Source organism: Acanthochromis polyacanthus, chromosome 19 (assembly GCF_021347895.1).
Source record: "Acanthochromis polyacanthus isolate Apoly-LR-REF ecotype Palm Island chromosome 19, KAUST_Apoly_ChrSc, whole genome shotgun sequence".
Taxonomy (NCBI): Eukaryota; Metazoa; Chordata; class Actinopteri; family Pomacentridae; genus Acanthochromis; species Acanthochromis polyacanthus.
The window spans coordinates 19,817,707-19,838,151 of record NC_067131.1 but is presented as its reverse complement, the minus strand read 5'-3'; the positions used below and the strand labels follow the sequence as shown (position 1 = coordinate 19,838,151).

Here is a 20,445-nt window from a genome sequence, read left to right as displayed (position 1 = left end):
TTAATTTACCATTTGACCATCAGATCGGATGCTATGTATAGCAGACATCAAAAACTGCACACATTATCACGACTCCACCATCCAGCATGGTGGTGGCAGCATCATGATGTAGGGACACTTCTTGGCAGCAGGCCCTGGAGGGCTTGTAAAAGTAGAGGGTAAACTGGATGCGTCAAAATCCTGGAGGACAACCTGATGGAGTCTGCAAGAGATATATAACTTGGGAGAAGATCTGCTGACAGCTTAACTGGTTTAAAGACATAAAGGTGGATCTCCTGAGTAGGATGTGCAATTCTGAGTATAGGCCATGAAATCTGACCTCTGGCTGCATCCATTTTCATCTGTCTGTCATGTGTCCCCTGCCTTTACGGAAGGAAGTAGAATATAAAATCCCAGGAGAACCCCTTTAAGAAGGGTAGCAGTAAAATGTAAGCACATTTAGTCTTTAAGTGTGTAAGCAACATGTTACTGTTGTTGTTGTTGCTGCAGGTGAAGTTAGTTTGAACCACTTTATACTCAATTTAATGTACAGGAAAAACAGATCAATCTAGGGCCTCAAAACACAATTAATGGAACAGGAAAGAACAAAACACTTAGCTCTGATTCACAAACCTGTTTTCAGTTAAGTAAGAAGCCAAAAGGTTTAAAAGCCACTGGTTTAATCTTTAATAGTCTTTCATAGGCAGACCATCCTGCTCCAAAGAATCTAAATCTTTACAAATGTTTTGCATGTTCAAAGCTTAAATTACCCATTATGTGAAATCTTTATGTAGGTAAAGCTGTCAAATAGATGTAGTGGAGTAGAAAATGGAATATTTCCATCTGAAATGAGTTCAAGTTGAAGTAAAAAGTAACAGAAAGTGGAAATACATCTCTCACGTTTAAGTCCTTCAAAACTTTACTACTAGGTACCGTGCTTGAGAAGATGTCATTTGTCATTTTCCACCACTGCTTACAAGAAATTCTGTAATCTTAGTTGTGATCTGTGCGCAGCCAGAAGATGGAGTCCTGAAGCCAGAAGTGTTTAAGTGCTCGGTTCATTCAGTTCGTTTCTGTGCCTGTTTCTCAGGCTGATGTTCGTTAAAGTTGAGCATATTTTTTATCCAAGAGTCTTCTTCAATAAGAGCCCTCCTGGATAATGGTGGCCGGCTTTAAAAACACTGGAATATGCTCCTCTGTGACGGTTTTATTCTGAAAGTTTTTTTTTCTGTGGGTGGGCGGGTGTGTGCGCTCTTGGCATCTCCAAGCACTTGCGCTGTGGACGCACATCTGGAGAGCGGGTTTCTTATGAATTTGAAATAAACTGCTTCCTCTGGCATCGCGAAGAGCAAATCATATAATGCAACCAGTGTTTTGATCCGTTTGTTTTCGGGCATGTTGACAGCAGAATTTATCTTATACCTCTCATGTGTCATCGTCCTACAAACTACGAGGTGAACTTGTAACTCGAGCCTTCGTCGTTGGACTGAGCAGCCCGTCTACAGTCAGCAGTTCCAACAGCTGGATGAGGACTGGAAACATCTGCAGCGCCTGTGTGTAAAATGAAGCAGCAGCTGAATGACTTTGTGCCGCTTGTCCTGGATGGAACATCTCTGGAATGAAGCATCACCAGCTGCGCTCCGATGGGACATGAGAAGAAGACGCCTCTCCACTGATTTATATCAAATCTGCAACCGTTTATATTGTGCAGGAATACCCGACAGGATCAGACAGGAATGAATCAGATGAAAATCTCCTCTGAGGAGCTGCGCTCTCTTCCACCAAGACCTCAGAGTTTACCTGCAGCTTCCCCGAAGAGACGGTTTGTCAGGCTGGGAAGGAAGACTAGTGATGGCTCTCAGCAGTGAGTATCAACCAAATACACAAGTTATTTCAGAATTATTATCAATAAAAGGCAGCATACTCTTGTATTGTAAGAGTGCGTTTATGTGCTTCATTTGAACAGTAAACAAAAAAAAACTCAGAAATTGTATTTATTTTAAAAGGATGACACATTTGAAGGCAGCATAGCTTGAGGTAGATCTCATTATTCTCTAAACGCAGCTGGATGCTGCACTCAAACTACTATCCCACATGTGCCATATCTTTGTAATGCTTCTCTGTTACAAACTTCCACCAATTCCACTCTTTCATCTGAAATTGAAAATCTTTCATATCCAAGCGCTGGCGGAACTGCAGAGAACCTTTGAACCATAGTGATAAGAAGCTTACAAGCTTGGTCAGAGCAAAACAGCACCTTCATTATTTCATTAGTGTTCTGGGAGAGTTGAGGGAGGCATGGTGAAGGAGGCCAGGGCAGAGAGCTGGGGACAGACACGTATGTATATGCTGCATTACTTTGCGATTTATTAAGCCAGTCCTGATATATGGAATAACTGCACATTTTCTGATTGAACTGCTATTTTTAAAGCATATTTTCTTTTTCTATTTTAACAGAATAGTGGTCGGTGTTATCACTTGCTATTTGTATACAGTTTTGAATTATGTTTTCCGACTTTATGGCCTGTATAAGATTGTCTAGAGAGCTTTATGCACATACAACATGAAATTTAAAATTCTCATTTGTGCTTGAAAAAGTACATTAAGAAGACACAATTCATATGAAACTCCTCGCCTCACAGTGTATATTTAACCCTTCTGTTAGGTTAGTTTCTCAGGAACAATACCTAGGTCATGTTTAATTGTCCAACAATGGCAGAAAGCAAAAAAAATAAAGAATTCCAATAAACATTGTTTATATCTCATTATTAACTAACAATGTTTAATGCAATGGCATTCTTTACCTCTCACAGATCATGGTTCAAAGGATAATTCACTTGTTTTTCATTAAAAAAATGCATGTTAAAACTTTTTTATGTACATTGGAAAGATCTACATAAAAATACAATAGTTTTACATTAAATAGATTGCTTTTATTTATTTACTCTACATTTAGATTTTTTATTTTTATGGAGTTGATAAATTAACATGAGACTTCTGTTCAGGTTGGGTTTGCAAATATGTTAAATGAACTTTGTGTATGTTGATTACACTTATTAAGCCAGGCAGAAGAAGTTTCATACCAAAAAAGAGAAGTTTTAAAAACTTTCATTTTATATAAACTTTGAAATGGGTCAATTTGACCCGCAACATAAAAGTAGGGTTCACTACATAGTTTTAAAAAAGGTTTTTTTTTTCAGAATTTACTGCAATTTGACAGATTTTCCATGTTCTGGTAAATTACAGACAAAAATCAGCAAAATCTCAGAGAGAAAACATAAATTTAGATGTTTGTCATAACAAAAACAAGTCAAAAGTGTAATTTTTATTTTTATAGTTGTAATTCATTCGGCTTCCATGTTTGACCATAAAATCACATACATTATTTTTACTGCATTCAAATCAACAAAAAAGGGAAAAAAAAGGCTTGTTTACAGATATTTGTTGTTATTTAAAAATATGAATATAAGGTTGCTTTTTTAACTGCTATTTTACATATTTTTCCTGTTTATTAAATTACAGAAAACATCTAATTAAATCACAGAAAAAAGATAAATTTTCACATTGACTGTAAACAATAAATAAGGACAAAACTGTAGATAATGTTCACATCAAATTGTAAACAATTAAAAATACAAATTGTCATACATTCTTTTCTGAATGACTGTAAAATTGCACTGTTTATCCGTATTCATCAGTTAAAATACAATTATTTTACAGGTATTTGCCATCATTTTCACAGTTTTGGGAATTTATGAGCACTGCAGTATTCCACAACTTTTTAACATATTTTTCTTGCACCCTTGTTGCCAGATTTTTACAATTTTTTAACACATTTATTTTTTTAAAGATACAGTGTTTGCTAATTTTTCATTCTTTCTGCTAAAACTTTCTTTTGTTCTTGTCTCATTAGGTCCATAGTTTTGCTTCTTCATTAATTTTTTTGGGCTCTCCTTTTTCTAATGCTACTGCTTTGTTTGTCATTCAACTGAACCTGTTCCATTATCTTCTCTCTCATTCACCAGGTCAGCCTCATCCACTGGCAGTTTATCCACCTGCAGGTCAGCCGAGGGCGTCGCCGTCCGACAGCCCAGCAAGAGCCACATCCGTCGCCATACCAACCGCCTCTCAGGTGTCTTTCTCCACCGGCCCACCTCCAGCTCAGGCTCCATGGCGTTGACTGCAGGACTCAAGTCATCACTGTCTGTCCAAGCCAGGAAGGCCAGCAGTACGTGACAATGATGTTATTTTCTCCCTGCATGTCTGTCCTGACATTTAAATATCATTTACTTTAAAGCAGCCTCTGATTTTACTCATAAAGATCATTTACTAGTCACAGAAGCAACTGTGGAAACAATTTAATGCTGTTTGTGGCTCTGGAAGAAGTGATAAAGCTTGGGCTTTGATTCTTCGCACTTCAAGCACGAAATCTTGCATCACTAAGCATTTGAATGACATGAGCCTTTAACAGGCAGCGAACATCTGACAAGAGGCATCTTTCCACAGCAGGAACTCAGTGTAGGTACACAGTGGATTGAACTTCCCTGTAGTCTGCCCTCCCAGCCTCTCTGTTTCCGTTGTGGTGTGGGATCTGACAGCTTCAACCGTGATGTTAACCAGGGATACCTGACTGTTCTAGTGGTTTGCCAGTTCCTCATAAAGATGTTAAACAGGGTGGTGCTGAGAGTGCAGCCCTGTTTCATCGTCAACTTTGGGGGGAAAAGTCTGAGTGCACCAAACCAAAGACAAATAGTAGTTACTGGATGTAACTCCAGTTCTTTGAACACTTAGGAAAATGAAACAATGGAGGTTTGCTGTGTTAGCCTATGTGGAAAATGTTACATTGAAGATAGCAATTTTAGAGAGGAGAAGGCTGCTACTCAATGAGGACATTAGGAGAACAGTACAAAGGTGCTTCTTGTCTTCTCTGAGTTTAACCAAGCATAGTTAAGACCTGTACAGCAGGTCGTACCTGCCCTGCAGTAATTACATTTTCTCTTGCAAAAACAGTCCTGAAAGAGGTTCTATGGGAGCCGCTCCTGTATAGGAACATGCTCAAAAGTGTGGGCCACCCTTATTCGAGCCTGCAGTGGATAATGGCCTAAAAGATGTAACTGGTAGCATTATAGAAACCTGAAGAATGAAGCAGTTTTGAAGCCTGAAATCTCTACCTGTGTCATTTTCTTTTTAACCACTTTAAAATGGTAAATGGTTGTATTTATATAGCGCTTTACATGATACGACACATTCACCCATTCACACACTGATGGCGGAAGCTGCCATGCAAGACGCTAACCACGACCCACCAGGAGCAATTAGGGGTTAGGTGTCTTGCTCAGGGACACCTCCACATGAGCTCGACGGGCTGGGGGATCGAACCGGCAACCTTCCAGTAACAAGACAGCCACTCTGCTCACATCTAATCTTTATAAAAGTGCAACTTGACAAAAGTGCAAAACTTTACTGGTTTACCACTATCAAGACAACTGATGGCCTTTTTGGAAGCTAGCCTGCATTTTTTGTTACGTTTAAATAGTGGGGACATTGCCTGTTTGACTAGTGCATACTGTACAGTAAATATTGACTATAAATTGTACTTTCACTCTGCAAAATTGTCAAGATGAACTAAAAATACAAATACCTACATACATTCTTAAATTGCTTGGTTTTTAATGGCAGTACTACTCAACAGATATTGTGGAACCAGTTTATGCTACATTCATCAGTGCATGTCTTGCATCATCTCCTGTTAGTACAGGCTCTTGTTTATTGTATACTCATTGCCAAACAGTGTTTGGGCTTCCACTGATTGCCTTTGCAATCAAATGAGGGAGTATTGTCTTGCATCAGTGCTCATGAGCCACAACTGAGACCCGAACATTAAAACTTCTTTCCATGTCTCGTCATGTCTGCAGTGATCTCTGCAGATGTTCTAATAGTGGACGACCCAGCGGAGCTTTCCAATCAGATAACTGCTCCAGGAATCCTCAAGATCTTTGGAAATGAAATCTGTGAAGGAGCTCACTATAAGAGCGTTCTGGCCACCACACACTCTAGCGCAAAAGAGCTCGTCAAGGAGGCCCTTGAACGGTGAGACCATGTGTTCTCTGGCCACATGTGTCTGCCTGCTTGCCATATGTGTCAACTTTGTATGTGTGTCCTTGTGTGTCTGCTCAGGGTGAGTTATGTCCATCCACATGTTTCCCCTGCTGCACTCTACCTCTGTGCTACATCATTTGTATATCAAAGCAGTCAGACCAGTTTTTTACGCATGAAGCTTTGGCGGCTGATGGAAGCTTAGCACGTTCATGTTGTTTTGATTAGTATATTTCAGATGAAAAAAGTCGATTTGACCCGTTGTTCTGTTTATTGTAATTCCATTACAGTGCTCACAGTGTGTGTGTGCCAAACCGTTCAGTTAGTGATTCTGAAAAGGTCTAAAGCAAACCACAGACTTGTGTGAGAGACAGCCAATGTCGGCACGAGCTCTGAGGCAGCGTCTCCAGAGAGTCAGTGTCTGTCAGTCTTTGCTTATGTTTCAGCCGAAAACATAATGGAATGATTAATGCAAGTGGTATTCAGCTTGTAGAGGAAAGACTCAACCATTATTCTTTACTTTATGTGAACAAATCTACACTGTAGCAGTAACATTTAGTTGTGTCATTCCTACATCATACATATAGTGATGCTTTAGCACTAAACACATGGCAGTTTTATGACTCCTGATAACTTTATCTGTGTGCTGCGTGCAGGTAGAAATAAATATTCATACACTTTGCAATTATTAGTTTGTAGAAACACAAAAGTGGGTTTGTTTACTTCTGAAACAACATTAAAGCTGCATTCATCAATATTATTACATCAACTACAGGACATATTGCTATCTTTAATGTGAAAAATGTTGCACTTAGTGAGGAGCCCACAGAGGATTATCCTTTATCTGGAAGCCTACTTCAAGCATGTTGCTTCTTGTAGCTCATTAATTTGGTTTGTTGGCATGCAGCTTTTCTGTTTTGGTTCACTTCCCTCAACATAATATCCGCCTTAAAAACTTACTATGCAGTATACCTGCTCTGCACCAAACAGCAGACAGACAAGGTTCGCAACTAGCTGGTGAACACAACATTTCATTTCTTTCAGTATATAAAAAGACAGATATTTCCAAGGTGCTACAGGTGGAGACCAAAACAGAGCTGAAAGTAGAGTAAATATTGTACTTACATTCATTAAACAGACAAAAAACACTATTCACAATGAATGGTAGCATTATTTTGGGTAAATATCAGCTATTTCCTAACAGGTATATACCAATTATTAAAAGGGCCCATATGCCTGTTATACTTAGCTGCTGTGGTGCCTTTAGGTAGCACCTGATTTGGATCAGCCCATTAAATGGCAACACACATGAGCCAGTAAGGACCTCCTCCACTTTCTAATAGACTCAGCAGGTACAATATCATCCATTCTGATCATTGAGAAATGGAAAGTAACCATGACAACTTCAATGAACTGACTGAGATTTTACCTGCACTGGACAAAATGGAGCTTTATAACAACTGGTACATGTAGTGACATGAACAGAAACCAAGTATCCTATCAAAACTTATCCAAGTAATTTCAGTGATTAAACCAAACACTGAGTGAAAAACAGGAAGTGATGGGGGAAAGTCAAAACAAGACTTAGGTTAAAAAATAAAATGGGAATTGTGGTCCCTGATCACACAATTCTCCTGGGTGAAAGTATTTTGACTTTTAAATGCTAAATCATGGTTTCATCACCATTAGAGGAGGTGATAATGGCCGACTGAGCCTACGAGAACGTTTGCTGACATTAACTAGGTTTCTGACTTTAACTTTCCAGTAATTGGATCATTCTTTGTACACAGTAATTTCCATTAACAATTACTTTTGTGTGAACTGTGTGATCTAGATATGGCTTGGGTAAGGAAGAGGCTGAGTCCTATGTTCTCTGTGACACCATTGGCTCCATTGGAAATCTGCAGTGGAGAACAGAAGGGTTCAGAGTTGTCGGTGACAACGAGAAGCCCCTCCTCTTGCAGTCACTATGGAAACCCAGAGAGGGTTTGGCAAGACGGTTTGAAATCCAGAAGAGAAGTTCTGTGGAGGAGAAGACATCCAAAGAGAAGGACACCATCACTGCTGGTAGGCTTCAGCCTTTTGTGCTTTAGGGAGTGATTGCTTCCCAGCACACCACATCCTGCATCAGGGTGTCTGCCTGTCCTGAGCTATGAGTCTTCACCATTAAATGAAGCATTGTCAGTATTATATGCAGTTTTAGAGTTCTCACAGTAAAAATGTGGTTTGCTGGCACTCTGTTTTTCCAGTGAAAATCAGCCAAGCCACACAGACCAAACTATATTTTAATAGGTCTACTATTTCTTTTATTCTTCCTTTTCAATTTCTGTCACAAATTTGGACTTCTGTTTCATTCTTACTCCCGTTAAAATGTTCTTTAAAACTGTAAATTTGATTAATGTTGCAGACACACTGTGATCTAATTAAACTTGTACCAGTGACACACCCTTTAATGTTTTACTGTTAGCAGCTATAAATGTTTCACTCTGCAAAACATCTGATCCAGTCATTCCGACAAAGCACAATGTGACAGAAAAATTACCAGAACTTTGCACAAATTTTGACACTGCATGGTGCTGTAAAGGTGCAGGGTGGACCTTTCTCTATCATTTCTACTGAAGACACAGCTGTGGTTGACACAGCTGGGGTTGTGGTGTAGGAGTGTGTCTTGTTATGTGTTCTGCTTTATGAATGGTGCAGCTTGTGATAGCCTTCTATCAGTGTCAGCTTGTGGATGCCTGCTGCGGGGGTGAGCTGTTATTTTTTTTTTTAAATTTCCATGAGCTCTGTCTTTCTTTCCACTGAGGTCTGTTTCCTGTATGGGACTTCTCTGTGTTGACTCTGGCATAAACACAGCATGTACAAATGTGCACCTCACCTTGCTTCAGAGGGAAAAAAATGGGTGTCACTCTATCACCACGTTCCATTAGCCCTGTGCTTAATGTATTTATATAGCAGTTCAATTTGCGTGTAGTTTTAACACCATTTCCAGCTCTCTAATTTGTTTATTCATCACTCTGTTAGGCATCAACGCCCAGGCTCGTAAGCTGCAGAAGAGCCGCTCCAGAGTGACCTCCACCCTCATAGACAGGACTCTGGGTCGCACTCAGAAACTGTCGAGGAGCAAAAGTGAGATGGACCTCTTAGATACTGAGAGCAAACAGGACACGGATCATACTACATGTGTCAAGGGTCGATGCGAGAGCCTGAATCATGCTTCAGAGCAGTGCCCCAAAGCAGATTTAGAACAGAATCACATTCACAGCCTGGCAGCTCCATCTGAGGGGGACAGTGGTTCACGGGCCAAAACAGAGACCCTCTGTCTGTCGAGGCCGAGGGGCGAGCGTGAAGGAGAGGAGTCGGAGAGAGAGGAGACGGAGAGCAGTGACGATAACACCACACAGTACTCCATTCACCCTCCTCACGACTGTCCCTACCTGCTGCTGCTGCAGGGCTGGAGCCTCACACAGGTAAACACACAGTCTGACCTGAAAGACAACTGTCCCAGCATAGTTAAGCAGCAGCAGCAAGGCAGGTTAGACCTGTCCAGCTTTGACTTTCTCCACACGTTACAGTGTGGGGCCCTATTAGGAGAGAAATGTGCATTAAAAGGGTTTAATTGGGGAGGTAGTGCCTTTAATAGGTAAAAACTAAATACACAATAATAGATACAATGGAATGAATTAATGGTGCATTTATCTGCTTATTTTTTGGTGATTTCTCCTCATTTGACAGCCAGCAGAGATTGTGGAGAGTGTGGAAATGGAAATCAAACCATGGATATTGTGGTTATGTGCCTCATTTCTTCTACTGTATGCTGCAACCGCTAGCATGTCTTGCTCATAATGTACAGCTGTAACTTAGCATTGCTTGCAAATCTTCATTCACCAACTACATATCTGCTACCTTAAAAAATGTTTTATATTATCATACAGCATGTTGCAATACCAATGTGTGGAAAATGTATGTCAAACAGTCTAATCCATTAGCTCTATACAAATAAACACACAGTAAACATTCTAGCAACCTATCATGAGATTTCCACAAAGTTAGTCAAAAATCTACTGCAAGTTTTCCACAAATCTAATTTGCCTATAAAATTATGACCTTGCACATTGCCGAATGTTAACTACAGCTCTGACAGAAACCATTAATGCCAGAATTTATGGCACACATAAACTGACATTTCTCCACAAATGGCAATGTTTTTAAGGTTACTAAAGTTAAACACTACTAGCAAACTGTGGAATCAAACCACTGGTGAACATGTTTGCCAGTAGTGGTAAACTTCTCATTATTGCCAGAATATTGCAGGGAGTTCTTTTAATTTTTTATTTATTTATTTTTTGTAGGAAAATCACTGGTCACATAGTATAAATAGGAAACCTCAAAACTGTACTTAAACCTGCAATTACCAGTCTTTCCCAGGTACACACACAAAGTCAACAAGACGTGACATTTAAAACTCAGGAGTGAACAGTGTCTATAAAAGTATTCACCTCTTAAGAAGTTCCACTTTCTGTTTTTCAACATTGAATCATGGTCAGTTTAATTTATCTTTTTTAAATTACAAAAAAGACTCTTTCATGTCAAAGTGAAAACAGATTCCAACAAAGAAATGTAAATTTATTTTAAAAAATAAATAAAACGTATAATAAGTAATCAAATAATATTGAATGAAGTATTCATCCTCTTTAAGATGAGTGATATAACTAAACACAGATGCAGCCAGTTGATGCTAGTAGTCACACAATAAATAATATGCACACTAATGTTCAAAAGTTTGGGGTCACTCCTTATTTTTGAACGAAAAGCAGTTTTTTCAATGAAGATAATGTTAAATTAATCAGAGATCCAGTTTAGACATTATTGATGTGGTAAATGACTGTTCTAGCTGGAAACGGATGATTTTTAATGGAATATCTACAAGGTGACCCAAAAGTTTGGAAACAAATGAAAAGTCTATAATCCAAATAATATAATGTTGTTTCAATAAATCAGTACCACAGATATATTCAGAAGAGTAACAGATTAGTGTAAAACAAACATATTTAGACATGTTCATGTTTGTTTCTTATACAAAGTTGTGAATGTTTCCACCACCTGGTTACACTGGTATCTTCTTGAATGCATCTTCATTCATGCTTGTGAAGGTTCCTCAAACTTGCCAGTAAATGTTGCCTCATAGTACTTTTGGATGTTTAAAGAAATTTAAACTGTCAGATACTTTACCATCAAGAATTTTGAATCTGACACTGATGGCCTGCACTTTGAAGTTATGCTCCAGCATACCTGGACCTTATGGTTCTATTAATTTTCTTCTGAGTTATTGCACTCGGCAAATACTATGCTTTTAAGTTATTTTATTATGCTATAACAAAAATGGGTAAAATAAGAGTGAATTCATGCACCCCCAACTCAAACAGACACTGCAGTTAAACTTTGTTTCCAAACTTTTGGGTCACCCTGTACAGAGGAACATTTCCAGCAACCATCACTCCTGTGTTCTAATGCTACATTGTGTTAGGTAATGGTGTTGAAATGCTAATTGATGATTAGAAAAATTCTTGTACAGTTATGTTAGCAGGTGTGAGTTTTCATGGAAAACATGAAATTGTCCGAGTGACCCCAAATTTTCTAACGGTAATGTAAATAAATAATACATAATAGAATAAAGACATTTTCGTTGGATTTACACAATGACAAATGAAAGCTTCTATTTATGAGTGAAATGGAGATCCTCTGAGTGTAGTGAATGTATCTCAGTGATTGTAGTAAAAAGACACCTATATACGGAAGGTCCAGTCACTGGTAAATCAGTACTTCTGGCTATAACTATGAAGCAACGGTAAATATGTCCATAGGCATCGTAATTAGTCAGCCATATTAGCTGGCTGGCTAACTTCTACAGTTGTCATGTCTGCTTGCAAAACTGACAATCGATGGTTACATTGTTCATCTTTGTCTGACACAAGAACCCTTTGCGTTAAACATCACCCTGTATTTCAATGGTAACTGCCATTGTTATCTATATGAAAGGCCAATGTGGCATGCGATAACAGACAGCTAACAAATGGGACAGGGATCGCTAACGGTAAATTCTACCTCCTTGACATAGCAGCTCCCTCACACATTTGAGTGCATGCAGGCTGATTTTAGCTTATGTAATCTAATGCACATGTTCCCATGTGCATTGGATTACGATCAAAACTTAAAGTTCAGTAAGTAAATACAGGGTTATGCCCTTTACTTAGCAGTAAAATACACAGAAAAACCAGTATGTTTTTTCAGTGTAAAGAGGAGAGATCACTATGTGTAAGGTCAGTGAACTGTACGTAGAAAAATTGTGTGTCAAAACAGTGATCAGGAAACAGAAAACGACAGCCCTGGCACTGCTTCCTGGCTGATTACTACTGTTTTTTAACAGTGGACAACTGCCACATACACGCAGGTGCACACACACACACACACACACACACACACACACACACACACACACACACACACACACACACACACACACACACACACAGTAATTCTCTCACACTGTGGTGATTATGACTCTGCGTCATAACTGTTTTCCCAAAAGATCCCAAAATACTATTATGAACAAGGTTTAGAGGTTTGTGTATTCATTCAGCTGGTTAAATCTCTCTGGTTGGAAAACAGGCATCACAAGGGGAATGTCAAACATAATAATCCCTGCACATTGTGCCACTCGCTGGGTTTAATGAAACATTGTTTGTCTAATTATTCTCGGATCAAGACTGTAATTCTAACAGACCCACATAATCAGACAACCAAGCTTTCATTGTGAGAGTCTGTTGTTACAGGGTCGATGGTGGAAGCAATAAATGTCAGCACTAAATTAAAAATCAAAGTTCCTGCTTTCTGTAAATCCTTAACAAAAATCATAAAAACTTAGACATATGTCCTGTTGACAAGATGGCAATATTAACTATTACAAGCATACCGGGCTTTGCAAAAGTTCTGTTACACTCGGTTTCATGATCTTTAGAGACGTTTATATGTCGGAGTGAAAAATTCCATTAAATAAATTGAAAGTTCTACCTTATAGGCAGGTGTCCTTAATACAAATTTTTTTCTCTGGTGAAGTTGTATAAGGATGGAAGTCAAAAGAGTTGAGATATCTGCTCTCCTTTGTGCTGAACATCAGCCGGATGACCGTCCACAGAGTTGCGGAGAGGCTAAAGAATGGTGAAGATCTTTCAGGTCTTCACCATTCTTGAAAGATCACTGAAAGATCTTCACCATTCTTGAGCCTCTCCGTGACTCTGTGGACGGTCATCCGGCTGATGTTCAGCTGCTTGGCTCTGTCAGACTTGTTGTGGCCAGCATGAAGGAGAGCAGATATCTCAACTCTTTTGACTTCCATCTTGATACAACTTCACCGGAGAAAAAAAATTGTATTAAGGACACCTGCCTATAAGGTAGAACTTTCAGTTTATTTAATGGGATTTTTCACTCCGACATGTAAACGTCTCTAAAGATCATGAAACCGTGTAACAGAACTTTTGCAAAGCCCGGTATGTACTGCATTTAAAATTAACTGAAGCATCAAAAGTAAAAAAAAAAAGAAAAGCAATCATTATGCAGGTTTGCATCCATTAAAATGTTGATTATTACATGCAGTAAAATAGTGACACCAAAAATTCAATTGTATAGCTGTCATAAAATCTATAATATTTTTTCCCTGTGAATTTGTATAACCAGTGCATCAAATGGTAATGTTTTATGTAATCAGTGTCACCAATAGTGACAAACCCACCAAGAATTCTTTCTTGATTCTGCAGTCCCCCTCAACTACAGTCTGTTGTAGCATCTTGAAGCTTCTTGTTTTGATTTTAAAGCCTGCAACTTTAATTTTCTGATTCACTCTCACTGCCATCTTTTCCATACACAGTGGCAAACTGTTTTTAAAAAGTTAGCAATTAGTGGCGGGAAACATGACTCCAAATGAATGCCAACGTTTCTCTGCATTTACTGATGTATAAATAGTACAGACTGTACGTAAAAGATGGATTCAGCAATATTGATGTAACCCGTTAATTGTGGACCACCATTTTGAAGCTTTGAGTTTGGAATTTGGCCATCTTTCTTCTGTTGAAATCAGATGTAATGAACGAGGGGTAGATGTGACTGAGAATTCAAGGACATTACACACAGCAATACATTAATGACCTTTCAATTTAAGGTAGCCCCACCTTAAAATATGCCCTACTTTAATGTGTATTTTACCAATATTTATAAAGTAAACATCATTCTGTTTTTGCAGAGGCTAGAAGCTTGTGACTGAGACCATAAACCCATAAGAAAAATTCTTGCTGAAGTAACAAATTTAGTTAGCAGTTGTGTCATTTTCTCACAGAATTGTATACAATTACACATCTTTTTTGTAATCAGAGGAGTTGCCACCTGCTGGCTGTAAGAAAGAATTAAGGTTTACAATAGTTCCCCATTGGCTTTACTTTTCAGACCTATTGGCAACATCCATTTTTTTATACATTCCATAGTAAATTGGCACCTGGTAACACATAAAAACTCGTATAATTTACTATCATGTTGGGATGTTAGCAACTTATCATATTGCCCTCAAGTGGCAAACGTCAGTGCAGCGTGAAATGCATTATTCCTGTAAGTGTATTTAATTGTTTTTCACCATGTTTATTTGGAACACAGGGGAATGGTTAACTACTATGAGTATAAATACGCTAAGACAAGATCGCCACCTACAGGAACATATCAACAAAAAATTCAAAGAGATGTTACAAAACTGGATGCAAAGAGTTTGAAGCATTATCAGGGGATGCAGACAAAAAATGTTGAATTGTTGCAGATTGTATTTTAACTTGTCATGTATCTGTGCACTCAGGACTTTGTCATCTACCTACTTGCGGGCCCTAACATTGCTATTGGTCAGAAAAGCGATCATGAAGATGCATCAAAGGCTGACATTCTTCTGTGTGCTGCTGATATCCTGCCAAGACACTGTTGCTTCCATCGCTGCAGCGCCGGTGGCCCCACCATGCTCTGCCTGTGTCAGGACGCTGTGGTCACAAGGAATGGCGAAGTGCTGAGAAATGACACACAACTTAGCCCGGGTGATGTTATTGGGTTGGGGCAACACTACCTGTTTCTTTTCAAAGATCCCTTAGCTGTGACGCAAAAGGTGAGACATCAGTGTGTTCTAAATATGACAGATAGATTAGTTTCCCTTCATAAGATGAAACATTTTGTATTTTTCATTAATTCTCAATTTTCCATGTATGCAAATTCCTCCTTGTGTTTCTTGTTAAATAAGGACATGAATAGTGCTGCTCCTGATCCCAGCTTCCCTGCTACTCCGTGGACACGCGACCACACCTCCTCTCCAGTTGCAACAAGTCACACAAGACAGATGATCCTCTGCAACACCTGCATCTCAACCTGCAGTAACTTCCAGAATACAAGCAGCAAACAGCCCCCCAGCAGAGGCCCCCCATTCCTAAGTTCCCCTGAAGGTCACAGTCTGACTCTGAACTATGAGGCTGAGGATCAGGATCGTATTGTCAAGGAGATTTTTGCCATGGGAAACAACAGCAGCATCAACAACAGTCCACCGCTGACTGTTTCTTTTTTGTTGTGCATGTGTGTTCAGTATTCATCAGCATGTCTTCAAACCGCAGACCTCCGCAGACTCCTGCTGCTTATTGCAAGTGGAGTTCAGAGTGCCATGTGGGTGAGTTATGGTAATGTTTCAAACAGGCCACTGCATAGTGTTTTATTTATGAAAATTCATTTATTTGCGATGTTTTGGTCTACCAAGATGTTGCGAATAAATGTATTTATACAATTTTGACTTGATGTGCTGCAGTCTGACACTTTTGGAAGTAGCCGTCTCTCTCCTATGCACCTGTCTCATGAAATACATGTGTGAAGAGTTCCTTTGAGTTAGGGTTTAATAAATATTCTGAGTTCTGCAAGTCTTGTTGGAATCTGCACCATCGCATTTACCAGCAAAATGGACCGGCGTCCCAGAGGTTCAGATCTTCGGGTTCACTTTGTGGTCTGCTGCCTATTTAACTCTTATTATGCATTTCAACTTTATGTCCCATTCCACAGTCATTCTCATTCACATTAAAACAGCTTTGACTCACACTTCCTCCATTAAGCCACCAATGTGTAATCTTCTCATGCAGGAGCAAACCAAGGACCTTGCTGCAGTTCAGCCTGAAGCGTAAGCACACTCTCCACTTTTTTTCTCCAGCAATCACCTATAATAAAGTTTCTGAAGAACACTGCAGATCATTTTCTCCTCTGTTGCAGTCTCAGTGGTGAAGGCCCACACCCAGAATACCTAGAGGGTCTGAACGTGCATGAGATGATCTCAGGACTGCGCCCCCTGGTGGCTTGGATGTCCAACAATCTGGAGCTGCTGCAGTTCATTCAGTATCAGCTGCCTCTTATTCTAGAATGGAGAACCCGAAAGGAGCAGGGACAGGAGGAGGAAGAGGAAGAGAGGGAAGATGATGAGAGCAAGGAAGCAGAGAACTTGGGTTAGTCATATATGTGATGACAGTGACTGACTCCCTGTGCATGCATTGGTTTTCCAAGGGTAGTCTGGCTCCCTCCCACAGTCCAAAAACATGCTGAGGTTAATTGGTGATTCTAAACTGTCTGTAGGTGTGAATGTGAGTGTGATTGTTTGTCTTACATGTAACCCTGTAATAGTAACCTGTCCAGGGTGTTCCCTGCCTTCAGCTTAAGTCAGCTTGGATAGGCTCCAGCCCCCCGCGACACTAATGAAGATTAAGTGGGCTATACATGATGGATGAGACACTGGCAATTTGATCTCTGAAACACATTTTATTGGCATAAGTTCTGTTCTAGCCCATATCACTTCATAGGTATTCATGTGTTTGTGAATATGTGTTTCAGCCCTGCTGGAGCTTCGTCTGTCCTGTGTCCGTTCACCCAGCGAGGAGACGATGACTGTCCTAGAGGAGGTCATCATGCTGGCCTTCCAGCAGTGTGTATACTACATTACCAAGGTAACAAACGTATGTTAACAACAAACAAGTAATGGTTGTGTTTGCTGTCTTGCATGGGAACCTAAACATCATCATCACCTACACTAAAGGCAACCATTTTGGCCATCAGAGAAGAGTCTCAACAGACTTGTGTAGCAGCTCTGTCTGGTCCACTCACCAATGATTATGATGTGTGGTCTTAAGAAATGAAAATAATCAGAGACATGCTGAGAATAAAGAGCCTCGTTAGTCAGTTAGCTTTCTGATGGTTAGAGCAGACACACTACCAGACCACACTGGGAGCTTTGTGACAGGAGAGAGACGGGGCACGAAGAACCTTTTTGTGTGTGTGTGTGTGTGTGTGTGTGTGTGTGTCTGTGTGTGTGTGTGTGTGTGTGTGTGTGTGTGTGTGTGTGTGTGTGTGTGTTGGGGGAGGATGATTGCCATTCATATTGGCAAGGAACCCTCGCATTGCACCGTCTTAGATTCATCAATGTCAAGTGCACTGCCGAGGCCCATGTGTTGCCCTTTAAAACACTGAAAACCAAAAAACAGGAGCAGCAGCTGCTCCTCAGCCAATAAATCTGTATAAGTCAAGATGTTAAAGCTGCACTAATCAATATTTTTACATTAACAATGGATCAAATTACAGCATGCTCTTCCCCACTGACAAGAGAGAGCATTTATCAACTAAATAACCACATTCCTCTTAAGAAATCCAAACCAGAGCTGAAAGGAGAGTGAAAAAATTGTGGACATACCTTAATGGGATGTCCAGAAACATGACTCCAAAAAATTCTCATCTTTCCATTGTTTACTATCCTGAATGTGTAAAAAAGCAGCTCATTCCTGACAACTAATATGTTGATTTATCACATACAGGTTGTTACACTGCCCTTAAGTGCCCAAAAAATATTGACACTTGTTTATTTGAAATAAATTTTGTGCTTAACATCTATTTTTATGTCATACTTTCAACAACCGCTTCAATAAGGGTCCAGCTGATGTGAATTTTATCATCTGCCCAGATCTGCTAATATTCATACTAATACCCTCAGTATACACGTCTGTAAAGTGATTCCACTACAAGGGCAGTTATGCATGTCCTTGGCAGAATGCTTGGCAAATGTTGACCTACTACAGATGTATCAAACGTGTTCTCAAAGCAGACTAGAAAGGAGTATAACAGTTCCAACAGTGGGTGTCCACAGATGGCCATGTGTGCATCCGCAAGAGAGCACAAGTCTTAAGGAACAGTTTAATGACCCCGCATGATATGTGGAAAATGGCCATCCTTCAAATTTGCCTTTTTTTATTTTAAAGATTTTTTGCATCATCATATGTTGGGTAGACTCCTGCTTCTCAGTCTTTATACTAAGCTAGTTAATTACCTCTTTGTTCTGGTTCCATCCTCGACACACATACATGTGAGGAAATCAACCTTCTCGTTTAACTCTCAACAGGAAAGTCAATACTTTCCCAAACTACCAAGGCCTCTTAAAACTGCACCTTAAAAAGCAGGGTTACACACTGTGTGTTTGCATTGGGCTGAATTGTGCTTTACACGCACAGTGTTCATTGGAAAAAGAGAAAATAATATTTCATTGTAGCCACAGTATTCAGTTGTGTGCATTCTTACTGAAGCACCACACCCATGGAATTGTGCCCAGGAAAGTTTCAGACAAATTTCCACTTGAGCTGTGTGGGTGTGGGTCAAAACAGCATCCAGAAAATACTAATGAACAGATTGGCCTATTTAGGTTCACACAATGACATATAAATTACTCTTTTTTCAAAAATTCTTCCTCCTCAATCGGGACTTGAATCAGAAATAACACAATCTCCATTTCCAGTGGCCTTCATGCTCCAGATCAGCAGCTGAAGAATGACAGAGCACAGATCCATGTCCATGTGTCATGTCAACTACTGAACCTATCAGAGACAGCACAATGCAGCACAGAACTGACATACTGCAGCAGCCAAGTCCAGGTCTCACATGTCCAGCCAGCTGGAACTTAGATGGACTTTGTCCCTGATGCGCTTCGTTTAAGTCTTCTTCACTATCGGTTTTCCATGCAGGCAGTCAGTGAAATCACAGTGGATCTCCAAAGAGGAAACTATAGACGTTCGTCAGTAGTTGCTGTCCTGTAAGTCTGAGACAGCACATTTTTGCTCAGTGCAGTAGGATGTGGTTATCTAACTACCTACTCTCAGATAGCAGTCATTCTCTAAGCAAATCTGCCTGACGAATCAAATTACTTCCAGATGTGGTTTTGTCAGCAAAACCATAAATAATCTAAAAATCTGACATTCATGACTGCAACTTACAATATACAAGTGTAACGTCCAGCTATGCATTGCTTTACCTTTGTCATTGTAGCCTATCATGAAGATGACCATTTGTGCTTGCATTGGATTTTACACTCAACTGTTTAACACTGTTCCACCTCCGATGAGAGGCTGGACAAGTCAACAAAGGAAAAAATATCAAATTACTTAACTAAAAAAATAAATGCAATTTCTTCACTATTTACTGCAAAGTAGATATAAGTAGTTACTTGTTACTTTCCATTACTCCTTCCATTAAACAGCTTCCAGCTTCTGCATTCACATGCCAGCATGAGTTTTCACGATCACCAGCAGCGACAGTTGGCTTAACCTCAGGAACATCCTCAGACTGTGGATAAAACCCAGGTCACTTCTGCATATTGGTGCTACCAGTGGATATTAGACAACTTCTTATTACTGCAGTGTTCTTTTTCTCGTGTTGCAAAAGTTGCCAAGTCCTTCTAACTCCATTAGACTGTTTGATGTAGATGGATGTAGCCGCTGTGACGTTACCTATTTATTTATGAACTCCTTTTTAAAACCTTAAACCACCATCTTGCTCTTCTCATGGACATGATACACACTGATACAGCAGCAATCTGCCAGTAACCAGGTATCACCACCACAAAAGCTCATCCCACTTTATCATCTGTTTTCCTTTAAATGAGACCATAACTTACAAAATGAACATCATGTTGCACTGAAGGAGACTTCAGACTAACATTTTAGACCATACACTCATTAGGAAAATGTTTACTAAGGTAACAAAACAAGTAACAACAAAGTATTTTTCTCATAGACTTCCATACAATCAAAACATTTTAATTATCAGGAGTCGCCCCCTGCTGATTGTTAGAATGAATGCAGGTTTGAGGAACTTCCACTTTGGCTTCCATTTTTGAAACCCAGACATTGGACCATCTTTGTTATGCAGTCTATGACCTCCATCCTCTGTGCTAAGCTAACATGTCATTATCACTTTATCCACTTGACACACAGTTACAAAATAGAC

At 39.6% G+C, this 20,445-nt stretch overlaps 1 protein-coding gene across 2 annotated transcripts in view; it reads left to right on the top strand.

Annotated features, from left to right (window-relative positions):
• Positions 1-1,233: 1,233 nt before the first annotated feature.
• LOC110970692 (ras-associating and dilute domain-containing protein-like) overlaps positions 1,234-20,445 on the top strand; it is a 37,206-nt gene continuing 17,994 nt past the window's right edge. The window contains exons 1-10 of one of the 2 annotated variants that reach the window (XM_051939865.1): positions 1,234-1,843; positions 4,005-4,207; positions 5,895-6,069; positions 7,910-8,142; positions 9,100-9,545; positions 14,969-15,265; positions 15,398-15,814; positions 16,275-16,312; positions 16,402-16,631; positions 17,014-17,126. In XM_051939865.1, the coding sequence (XP_051795825.1) occupies positions 1,716-1,843; positions 4,005-4,207; positions 5,895-6,069; positions 7,910-8,142; positions 9,100-9,545; positions 14,969-15,265; positions 15,398-15,814; positions 16,275-16,312; positions 16,402-16,631; positions 17,014-17,126 (2,280 nt within the window). In that variant the 5' untranslated portion in view covers positions 1,234-1,715. Of the gene's footprint in view, positions 1,844-2,204; positions 2,318-4,004; positions 4,208-5,894; positions 6,070-7,909; positions 8,143-9,099; positions 9,546-14,968; positions 15,266-15,397; positions 15,815-16,274; positions 16,313-16,401; positions 16,632-17,013; positions 17,127-20,445 lie in introns of those variants that run through there. The other variant, XM_051939866.1, reaches the window with a different exon arrangement.